This window comes from Sipha flava, unplaced genomic scaffold, assembly GCF_003268045.1.
Source record: "Sipha flava isolate LNK unplaced genomic scaffold, YSA_version1 1_pilon_pilon, whole genome shotgun sequence".
NCBI lineage: Eukaryota > Metazoa > Arthropoda > Insecta > Hemiptera > Aphididae > Sipha > Sipha flava.
In genome coordinates this window covers 5,261,064-5,273,644 of record NW_020272783.1, presented here as the reverse complement: position 1 = coordinate 5,273,644, position 12,581 = coordinate 5,261,064, and the positions used below count along the sequence as shown (strand labels likewise).

At 40.7% G+C, this 12,581-nt stretch overlaps 1 protein-coding gene across 2 annotated transcripts in view; it reads right to left on the bottom strand.

Moving 5' to 3' along the window:
- Nucleotides 1-568: 568 nt before the first annotated feature.
- The window catches only part of LOC112682007 (homeotic protein proboscipedia), a 63,600-nt gene continuing 51,587 nt past the window's right edge, over nt 569-12,581 (bottom strand). For both annotated transcript variants that reach the window (XM_025552439.1, XM_025552440.1), the window contains 2 exons: nt 5,644-5,786; nt 569-3,353 (listed from right to left, as the gene is read on the bottom strand). In XM_025552439.1, the coding sequence (XP_025408224.1) occupies nt 1,302-3,353; nt 5,644-5,786 (2,195 nt within the window). In that variant the 3' untranslated portion in view covers nt 569-1,301. The remainder of the gene's footprint in view (nt 3,354-5,643; nt 5,787-12,581) is intronic.

The window sequence follows — 12,581 nt, the reverse complement described above, 5'->3', positions numbered from 1 at the left end:
AATAATAATAATCATAAAAAAAAAAAACGCGACAATAATAATATCATAAGACAACAATTTCTAATAATAATATATATATGTATATATAAATATAATATAATTTATAGCAATAATTATTATTTTGTACAGGAAATATTTAACACGAGCGAAAGGAAACAATGTAATAAATAATATATTATTATTATTATTATTAATTTTATACACGTATATCGTCACATAAGTCATATAAATAGTATAACTGAGTAGTGAATATAAAAAAATGTACAAACTTGCGACGCGATGCAATAGACACACGTTTTTTTTTTTTTGCTGTGCAAAGACTAAAATCTATTACGTATTATTTTTTTTTATTATTTTTTTCATTTTTCACTACAACGAACCATTATCGTATTGACGAGTCGAGATTATAACCAACAGCAAGAGAATATTTTATTATAATATCGTACAAATCAACAAAAAGTAAATAACACTATCCGGAGACGGATCTCACACGCGGGCTGTATAATAAAATATTAGAATTTCACGTTTAAATAATAATAATAATAATAATAATTATACGAAACAAAGGAAACGTAACGATCTGAAAAAAAAAAAATTAAAAATATAGTTAACATAAAAACAATATAATATTTAAATACGTTTTGAACGCGCAATCGGAGCGAATACGGCACCGAAACGAGGAGAGTGGCGCGACCAACGATCGGTTAACAAACACGTGCGGACTTACCGCGAAATCAATGTATTTCTTTCTGCCCGAACAGAAAGCGCTCGCTCGGTTTCGATTCTATCACGAAGATTGTACTCTACTTCAAACCAACCATTATACGTGTTTTCTTGTCCGCCGTCGCATTAAAAACGGTAAGTTTCGATAAAGCGTTGACAGTTTCGCCAATGTTGCGTATTTATTTATGTATAGGAGCGTATAGGAGGCGCGTACTCGCGCTAGTGAGTATCATCGAACTGCAATTGTGCTGAGTTATAAGAAACCGTTTGGAGTTCACGAAGGTATTCCGCGAAAAGTCCACGTGAACCGTATCGACATCGAAGAAAATCGGCTGATCGACCCGATCATCTACGAAAAGAAAAGAAAGAGAAAATAATCGTAAAAGCAACGACGCTAAAAACCAAAACCGGAACGGAATAAAACCTAATACAAGTTCATAAAAATAATAGTAATTACAGTAAAAATAACTAAACAATAATAATAATAATAATAATAATAATGATGATGATGATGATGATAATATCATCTTGGAACGAACGCGCGTACTGACATCGGCGTGTTAGTAGTAGAGCGAATCTCAGCTGAGCTGATAGTACTCGGGTGCGAACTCGTTGGCCAAGTTGCTGAGAAAGTTGAAATCGGACGAGCTGTTGCTGTTGTCGTGCACGCCGCCGTGGTGATGGACGTGCGGCGGCGGCACCGGCACCGGCGGCTGCTGCTGCTGCGGATGGTGCGCCATGACGGCCGCCGCGGCCACCGCTGCTGCGTTCCCGGTAATGGGGGCCACGACAGCCGCGGCCACGGCGTTCGGCTGCTGCTGGTGCTGTTGATGGTGGTGCTGTTGGTGCAGCGACGACGTCTGCTGGTGACAGTGTTGTTCGCCGGCGCCGGTGCCGGAGCCGGTCGTCACTACCGTCCCCGCACCGTTGTAGAAATGATGGAAGCTGTTGAAGTGGTCGCCGGACGAGTCGGCGGCCGCGGTCACCCGCACGCTATTCGGTGGCGTCATGGTCACGGACGAGCCGTGCGCGTGGAACTGGTCCACGAACGCGGCATCCAGCTCGGGCACCGCGGCCACGACGACCCCGGTGCCGGTGCCACCCGCGGCCACGGGGTCCACGTAATACTGGCCCGGGGTCGTAGCCGATTTGTTGTACCTGAGCTGCTGCTGCTGCTGCTGCTGCTGCTGGTGTTGCTGGTGTTGCTGGTGTTGCTGCTGCTGCTGCTGGTGTTGCTGGTGCTGTTGATGGTGCGACTGTTGGTGAAGCGACTGCTGATGGTGATAGTCCATGTTGTACAGCGACCCCGAGTGGTTTTGGTGCTGCTGGTGGTGCTGCTGTTGTTGGTGATGTCCGGTGCCGACCATATGGTGCGCGTTGGCCGCGTACCCTTGACCGGTCGCCTGGTACGTGCCGGTATAGCTCAGATGATGGTGATGATAATCGTCACCACCGGCGGTGCCACCCATGCCGCCGTAACCACCGGTGGGCTGGTGCTGTTGGTACGCTTGACGGTGGTGGTAACCGACAGTGGGCGGAACGATAGTGGCCGAGGCTTGCTGATAAGCCTCACCGGTACCGCCGCCGGCGCCGGCCGTCTGATAACCGTTGTAACCGTTGCAATACTGCTGCTGCTGCTGTTGCTGATGCGGTCCGTAACCCTGGTACTGCTGACCGCGGCAGTGGCCGGTACCGGACTGTTGTTGCTGCACCCCTCTCTGAACGGAGCTCTGGACGGCCGCTCCGGACTTGGACTTGAATGACGAAACGGACGACGGTGGCGACGACGTCTCCGGTGACATGTACCAACGACTTTGCGCGGCGGTGGCGGCGGCCGGGTACTGCGACAAGTAACAGCCGTCCGGCTTGTTGGCGAAACTGTTCTGTTTGTTGTACTGCTGCCTGCCGTATCCGTCGGCGGCCGCGACCCTCGAGTACGGCGACTTGGCCGCTTGCCCCGCAGCGCCGACCACGGACGTGGTGGGTGGAGTCGGTACCGAGTGTTCGAGCTGCTGTTGCTGCTGTTGCTGCTGCTGCTGCTGCTGGTACATGGCCGTGGCAGTGCCTAATGGACTGGACAACGCGGTGGACGGCGTGTCCGGAGTGGACGGCGTGAGGCTGCCCACGGACGTGCCACCGCCTTTGAGTGACTTGCCCACTTCCGGCGAGATGTCCGGCATCAGCCTTATCGGGTCCTTTGGGCACATGACGCCAGTCGTCACCGCCGCGGATTTCTTACCACCGTTCGACTGTTCCGACTTGCAACCCGCCATCGGCTCCCGCTTAACCGCGGCCATGTGCATGATGCCCTCGTTGGACCGCGAGTCGTCCTCCATCTTGGTGTCGAACGAGCTGACGCTGCCCCCGCTGCTCCCTGCCCCGCTGCTGTTCCGGCCGGTCACGTGGTCCATCATGATGCCGGGTGGCAGGTCGCAGTTCTGGCAACTCTTCTTGTCGTCCATCTGGTGCTTGTCCCCGGCTCCGCCACCCCCGCCGCCTGATGACTTGCCGTGCTGCTTGCCGGTCGTCGTGCCCGAGCTCTGCGAGTCCTTGTCGTCACCATCCTCGCCCTGCTTGTTGATCGTCTGCCGCTTGTGTTTCATTCGCCTGTTTTGAAACCACACTTTCACCTGAAACGTCCGACCGAATAAGTTTTTCATTTAAATGTTTTCTATTGGGGAAAATATACGTATTTTAAATAATCGGATACGTCGCGTGACAATCCGCCAGCGGTGTTCAAACAATTTTCGTTCAAGTCTCCCGCAAAAAAATAAAACAAGACACACGTGATCATCTCGATATATATTTCTACTCAAACGACAAGAGTAGTTGTCCATAATTAATAATGTATTCGATTATTTCTGCATGCCGCGCGGTTTGGGAACCGTTGAACAATACATAATACACAACAAACGGCAGCAAAACAATAACACGATTATTATAATAATAATAATATAATCGGTAGAAAAGATGTATTATTATATTTTATGTATAATATTGTTCTCATTGTTGTATCAACTCGCGCTGTTACAGTAGTGTTACACACGTACCACGAACTTATTGTACCCATGGGAGCGTGACACGTTTTTTCCCTTCTCTCTCTCGTTTTCCTACCCATGTCGCTAGTTCTCTCCTCTCTCTCTCTCTCTCTCTCTGTTTCGCGTCCAAATTACTATTTAATAGGACCGCGAACCGTGTATATACCGTGCATACCATGCTGTACCTGTGTACAAACACAGCTTTCCCGCGTGTACGTACTGTACATGCATCGCAGCGTTTCACCCAAACACCGTTTCCGTTGTGCGTTTGCACGACATACACACACACTAACATACATACAAACACACACATACATACACAAGCTATTTATACGATTTCATCATTATTATTATTCACGACATGGTCGAACGCGGCTCGAAACGTGAAATTGTTTCTGTTTTTAAATCCGTCAAAAGCCGCAAGAACAATTGTCGGTGCCGACCTCGCCATCCCAGTACCGTCACCGTCTTGTCCTTATGGTGTCCGCCCACGACGCGTGCGACAAAACGTTGTTGCGACTTAAGACGTGGAGAAATCCGCTGGAGACGCGAAACAAATCACAGGACTTTCACTGTTGGAGGACGATGACGGGTAGGACTATTAAGATTTGTCACGTCCACCAGTGTAAACGAACGAACGCGATGAGTTTTCGAAAGGGGTGGTCGGCATTTTTTAAAGGGTTGTGCGTATATTAATCTATTACTTCCCACACCGTTCACTAGATGCGTCCAAGTTCTGCGCGTACCACACACGTGCAACGTATTGGATTTCGACGAATCGTTGTGGACAGTGTTTACTTCAAACCTTCTATCCCGGGGGAGAGGATATCGAAAATTTTTGGGGGAGGGAAGATATGTAACATGCGGTATGCCACACGAGTAAATAGTTGATAAATAAATAAACTTTTTCGGGGTAGTATACATTTTTCTTTAGGGGTTAATACCACCCCTCCTGAAATAAACGCTGGTTGTGGATTCGGGAGGCAATCAAAACGACAACCGTAACCATGCGTCGCGTACCTTATCTCACCGAGGTCCGTAACCGAGTCGTGCACGTGTACACGGGTCCACCGCTGTGTTACGAAGACAAGAACGATAGGAATTCGATCGCGTCCGGCGATTCGGAAAGTGAATTTAATCGTATTTCGTACAGCGTTGTCGAAACAACACCAAGCGCGATGACGATTATAATAAAATCTCGACGATAATGCCATATCCTACACTGCGACGCTCTATCATTGCGAACGCATCTCGTCATCTGGTCGTCCCAGGATCATTTTCTCCTTGGGAACTGCCTCCCGGGCAACCCGTGGTAATGCGCGTACATACGAAACCATGTCATTTTTTTTTAGGAAAATATATATTATTTTATTATCGTCTCGTTCAAGGTCCGAGTTCATTGAAATGCCAGCGCACCATAAATTAAACGCAGTAATCGCTGGGAAACCGATTTTATAACGCCGAAGAGCATAACGTGAAATAATAATAAAACAACTGCAGTAGGTGTTCCGCTACGGGTTTACAATGCGAACGTATGACTGGCCAAGACCTGTAATTTAATGTCATTTAATTTTTTGTTTTTTTGTTTTTCACGAATATGATTTAAAGCTGTTTTTATTTTATTTCGTTTTATTTTCATTTTTATTTTTTTGTTCACTACAATTAGAATAAAAACCCGGAATAATCATCGAGTGGACGACTGTTTTTTCACGTAGCGTTTCTTAAACCGTAATTATTTTTCATTTACGTTTGGTTTACTGGTGGTTTTTTATCCTCGTACTTCTCCGAACAGCGGATTCGCGAATACGACCCGCAAAACGGTATACGACAGTACATCGAAACGGGCGTATCAAACATAATACGAATACATTATTTTATTTACCTGTCTCTCGGTGAGGTCCAGAGAAGCGGCGATTTCTATTCTCCTGGGTCGACACAGATACTTGCTGAAATGAAACTCTTTCTCCAGTTCCAGCAGCTGGGTGTTAGTGTACGCGGTGCGAAGTCTCCTGGGTAAACCGTTTTCTGAAATGTACGAGAAAAATAAATAAATAACAAAACCGTGAACAATTGGAATATTATCGAAGTGTATAGGAGGCATATGATTATGAATCGTGTCAACCTCGGCGTTATTAATTGTGTAAAACCCCTATTGGCGGCATCTTAGTTGTTTCGCCTTCACATCTGACAAATGACATTAATAAGATGAAAACACAAGGCATAAATGAAAAATAAAATAAAATGAAATAAAAACATATTGGTTCTAACGTCCCTAATGACCGGCGTCGCAGAGATAAATTTTGACCCGATGACGAGGCATCCGAAGCGTACACAAGGGAAGGCCGACCGCATTTGTTTTCATCAAACACATTCTGCGCGCGGCAGTGAAACGTGTTATTTTATTTTTTCTGAAAATAATATCTCACCGTCTTCGGTGTTTCGATTTTAAAACGCGTCATTTCCGTTCTGCATCCGCCACAATATTCTCGTCGATTTCAATACCCGCTCGAATGGAATAACGTCACGACGAGAAAGAAAGAGAAAGAGAGAGAGAGAGAGAGATGTAGAGAGAGAAAAATATAGAACATTCTGTATTCGTCGACTTTTAAAAATAACAAATTCCGAGTTTCTATTGAATCGAAAACACTCTCTGGAATTGCGTACATAAATAAGTCAATGGTTAACGGTCGCAGTAGAATAGGTATCTGGCAAACACTACATAATTACGTATTATATCATATCAATGCGCTATATTTATGGGTTTTCTTAGACGATCCGACGAAATCGTCGAACGTGTATGACGCCATGGTTAATCACTACTAAGCTATAATAAGACGTATAAGTAAAAAAAGTGTTTTCAATACGGATTATATTGCGTTTGTAGTACCAAAAAATGTGTGTAAACATTATGATATTCGGTAGAGAGAGGGAGATATAAAAAAACTGTGATCAGAGCGAAAATGGTTAAGAGTTGCACTGTTCGAGGAAACGTTACATTTTTCAATCCAAACGAGATCTTTACTAGTGATTTGCAATTATCGGGTATATATTGAACGTCGCGTTGCGCAGAACTGTAGACATCATCAACATTCAGTGAATAGCGGAAATACTTGCGGCGGAGTGAACACCACCGTCTCCACGAGCTACGGAAACCGATCGAACAGAGAGACGGGCTGCAGGATATTTTAATAATGAGAATTCAAATGACAAAGTCCTGGCTGTGCATAGCAGGTATATATAACATATAATATATGTGTATACGCGTGTGAATATATTATACGTGAGTGCGTACGAGTGTATTCCATCGGAATAACGTATATATATATAAATAGGCCGTGGGGTGGAATTTGATTTTTGAGAGTCCCTTCTCCGTCGTTCGGTAGCACATACAATGACGACGACGATATGACAGAAAGATAGACGTGTAGGGGTGGGGGGTGGGGTACGACGATGAGAGAGGGTTGGTTAGGTGGAATCGAAGGCGAACGAAATAGTAGGATATATCTCAGCAACGCAGCAAGGGTCGAGCAGCAGTAGTGGAAACTGCAAAGAGTGAGAGAGAGATGGAGAAAAAGAGCTGTGCGTGTGCTGTACGTATAGTCCGCGACGAGAAATCGACCGGAGGGCGTCCGTCGTTCATCAGTCATCGTCAAATCTCATATATTGTATATATATATATATATAAATAAATATAAAAGCGTAACGGCTAGGCGGTATATATGTACACACGAGACCATATGTCGCCAGGTAAAATTTAATATCGCCCAAGGACGCAACGAGAGTTTGACTGGATGACAATAAGCGCTACACGAGACCGACTTACTACGTGTGTGCGTGTGTACTTCTTTCGTGTGCACACATGTACATGTGTTGTACACGCGTACATATTATTATTGTTGTACGTACGAATATATGCGTTTTACTGGAGCGCGAGTGAGTTGGGGTTATACGTGTGTACAACGGAGGCGGCGGCGGCGGCGGCGGTGACATCATTTATTGGGGTCCCGTTTCGGGTTTCGTTTGTCAGTCGTTCTCGTCCGTTTGCTACACATATACATAAACCGTTATTATATTTACCGGCGGTGAAGAGGTATTACGACTGCGACGACGACGGACCGGCTGGCAGAGGCCATTGAGGCGGTTAAGCATTTTTGTTTCTGTCCCGCGAACAAACATTTCTTTCGCTTTTCCAATATAAAACATCCGAAAGTCATCCCGCGCGCATCCCTTCCCCTGTGAGCCCCGACACCACATAAAGTTAAGAAAAGTTGCCGTATTCTTTTTTCATTTTTTTCGTTTTTTTTTTTGTTTTTCCATACGAAATCGCTCCCTTTTTTACCCCGCTGCCGACCCTTTCTACTATACGCGCGTTGTGTTTTTTTCTAGACCGGTAAAAGAATTTTTGATTAATGATATTACATTGATTTTTTCGTCGCGCTCATTTCCCTCCATGAATTTTACTTATTTCTTTTTTTTTTTTTTTTAAGTTTTTGTTTTGCATATTTCTCTCGGTTTTCTTTTTGACGATGGCGCACGCGCATCGTATAATCTTAAGAATTTATGCGTTTGACATAACTACCTATACATTTTTCTCCCTTCGTATACTGCGCACACAAACGAACTAATAACTTTTCTTTTTTTTTAGCGGTATTTTAATCGTTCATTACAAACCAATGTTTATTTATCGTACAATTGTTATTTTTTTATTTATTACTATCGATGGATATTTTGATAGGGGGAGAAGGACACGAAAAACGCACGCGCTTCATCAATTAATATTATTATAATGATAATTATTATTATTTTATTATTATTATCATTATTATTATTATTATTATTATTATTATTATTATTATTACTACTACACTCGCGTGCGCGGTACAAAGCAGTGATAATAGCGGTAAGTCTATATAATATACACTAGCGTGCGGCGTTTGTTACAAGTAATTTATCAAAATATCCGTATACAGCCAAAGACATCGGTAAACTTTTGACGTTTTCAATGAGAGACCGTTTATACTTGTCGCGCGCCTCAGCCGTCGATCCAATAGAGAGGGCTTACGGCGAGTGTGTGTGTAATGATATTCTCAGCTTTTTCTTCGAAAATCCGTAGACCCAAGCAAGTTGTCGAGCTGTTTATGGGTCGGCAAAGGGTGATGACTACGACGAGTGGCGGAGACGTGGCGGGACGTATAAAATGGTTACGGGTCGGGGAGGTAAGTAAAATTTTGGCCGAGAGTGTCGGTTGCGGATAGGGTGAGTGCGACGACGACGTTAACAAAAGGCCCTCGACGCTCGCGTGTAAATAACATAATCTCTCGTTCAACTGAAATCATCGCGGGTTTGTTGCATTGTGCTTCCTCGGTCGCCGCATACCTATATCATACAGGTAATCTTACACATTGGTATAAAAGTTTGATGAAACACCTAACGCTGCAATCGTGTATGTTCGTTCACGTGTGCCTAACATGCATACGATTGTTTGTTTTGATACGTTTTCGATATTAATCTATCGTGTTACACAGGTCAACACGATGTCTGATGTTGCTATCTAATGAAAATCAACGGTTTATTATGATGTGTGCAAGTATCGTCAGCTTGTAACCAACTTACAAGAATATTGAAAAGTTTTTTCTGGTCGAAAAAAAAATAATAATAACAATAATAATTTTACACGATCGTAGAATGTTCCGAGACACAAACGATGACAACAACAGGTTTTGTACAGCAATAAGTGTGGATACACCACGAAAAAATTAACCCAAATAACGTTATCGCGTGTGTATCATTTCAAAACAAAAACATACCCGTAACAGTATCAAGGAAACGTACAGCGCGTAAAATATATATTTCTGCTCTTTCATATATACCTACTTACCACCAAAGGTTAAAATATATACTTTTTCGTACTGCAAACTTAAGAATTTTGTCATACTCCCCTTTCAAACGTTAACAGTTATGAGTAACACAATTAAAATAGTTAGTACTTTCGATTTTGCTGATGATACTCGTTCATCTTGGAATTTTAAAAATATGAATCACAACACACTTTTTAATTTCGTACTACGCACTCAACATTTCGTATTGCACAAAATGTGTCGTACTTCACACAATTTTAGTCTCTGCTTACCACTAAACGTAGTTTCATGTATTAGGATTACCACGTATACGTTTTATTTTACCGGTTAAAATTGCATCGTCGACACGATGTAAGGGTATATGTTTTATGAACCGAATCAAAACAAACATGATGCAATCGACTCTCGATAATTCAAAATTGACGGGAATTATTCGAACTACCGAGAATTCGAATTATTGAGTAGTTCGAAAAAACGGGAAAGCAAAAAAAAAAAATTCAAATTACTGAGTTAAGAGAAAAATTTTGTTTTTTATTGTACATAATTATTAATTATTTCAGCAAATTAGGTGGTATTAGTTATTTATTGTTTTTAAAATGTAAATTTTAACTATATAATATTTGTACTGTATAAATTAAATTATAATTATAATATATTATTATTTTTTGAAGAAATTTGTAATGATATTCTGTTTTATTAAATTTAGTTACATTTTTCAATAGTATTTTTTGAATTTGACGCACTCACCACAAGAAATTTACAACTGACCAAACGAGACTAAAATAAAACTACATTCGGCTGACGGCTATCGAAAAAATTACGATTAATGACGATTAAGAAATAAAACGATAAGGTTCTCACAATATTAATTCTATAGTTATATATATAGTGGACAGCCACGGGGAATTAAAAAATTTCCACTGTAGAGAATTAATTATACATTGTACATGATCATACACAGAATATTAATTTATTATTTAATATATATATATATATATATATATATATATATAATATGTATGTATTAAAAAATGAGTATAAAAATGCTTATAAAAATGTTCAATGATTATGTACAGTTAAAAAATTCTGTAATGTTATTCATCTGTATTTTTCATTAAACGAGATGTTTTTTAGATAAATTAAAATAAAATATTTAAATTTACCTATAACTTGTTTATGCAAAACCGTTCTATTCAATCTTCAATCAAAAGTTCAATCTTTTTCTTTTATTATTATTAATTTCAACGCAAGTACGTCTTCATACAATGTGCTGTACACAACTAACGGCCGAACACAACCATTAGCACTAACCATTAGTCATTATTCGAATACGAATTCTATTAAGATAAGATGGACAAATGTATAACAGATAAACATAGTATTTTTATTTTGGTACCAGTTTATTGTGCCCACGTCCACTATTAAGAGGTAATAACTCCTATTATGTGCATACATTTTTGCCGGAGAATTTAGATGTGTCCACTATTGGGAAGGGTCCACTATTGAGAAGTGTCCATTAATAGAGGTTTCACTGTACTATGTATACATCTACATCACTGCATTGCTGTAATACACGGGACACGTCTCTGATCCACACGCACGGGTCTGCATATTATATATATATATATCAGAGACGAGTAACTCAAAGCATCTAGAGGGTCAATTGATAGAACTTTAAAATTAGCAAAAATAATATTTATATATTAATTTACGAGTCTTAACCATTTATTAAATTTATTTTTAATCTTATATTAGCATTTATTTTAAATAATTTAATTTTACGACTGAACCAATGTAATAAAATAAATACCTAATACCTATACCTAATTTAGATATACCTAATGGACATATTTGTATGTATATATTAACGAATGTTTGTTTTTATATATGTCTCTTATGCCTACCTCGACTACTTAACCGATTTTGATGACATTTTGTATAGAGATAGATTAGATCTTGGAGAAGGATATAGGCTACCTTTTGTCCCGAAAAAAAATAAAGGGAAGCATAAAAAAACCAGATAAAGCCTAAACTAGCAGTTGTTGTTTTTTTTTGTTACTATAACATTATTAAATATTTCTTTAAATTTAGTAAATGACATAGCAAGACGCGACGGGTATGGCTATATTCAATATATACCTATTACAATACATTAGAAATTATTATTTTATCCGTTATTTCGGGTAATTCACAAGTGTAAATAGCGTAAAGCATAACTTCTACAGACGGGGTAACACCCAAAAGAAATCGAACACTCAGAATTCTTTTACCGGGCAACACCGGGTAATTCAGCTATAAATAAACAAAAACGTATTTTACAAATATGCAAATACCGCTCAATCGTTGATCATCGATACATCTGAAAGACGAAAAAATGTTTAAGCTCATGTATACTCATAATTTGAATTATGTAATTCAGCTAGTATATTAAACTTAGACATTCAATAATATATAGCCGCAATCCGATACTAGATAAGAATAATATATTCATGTTTTACGATAAACGTAATTTGAAAATGTAGCGCGGACCATATTAGGAAAAAAAAAACGTACGCCCGTTACTATATTATAGTTCGGCCATGATCCCGTTGATTTCCCAAGATCGATTGATTACGATCATCTTAATTAATGTTTCATATGACCAAATTTTTAAACCGTTTAACGACCGACGGTATTTCATCCTAGTGCACGTGTAAATACACTTGACGGACATGGCAGTTGATAATTTTCGATAAATTTTAAGTACGATGAAATGTTACGTTTTTGCTGTTTACGAGTTACGTTATAACGTAAAAAGTTACGTTATAACTGTTACCGTTGTAACAACCATAAATGTACTTCGTCTTCGAACGAAAAACATAATGATTATTGTTTATCCTCGTTCGTATAATTCGACGTGATAAAATGTTCTAGGGACGTTTAAGTACCGGACCGGAGCGCGCGCAAAAGGGCGGATTTCGGG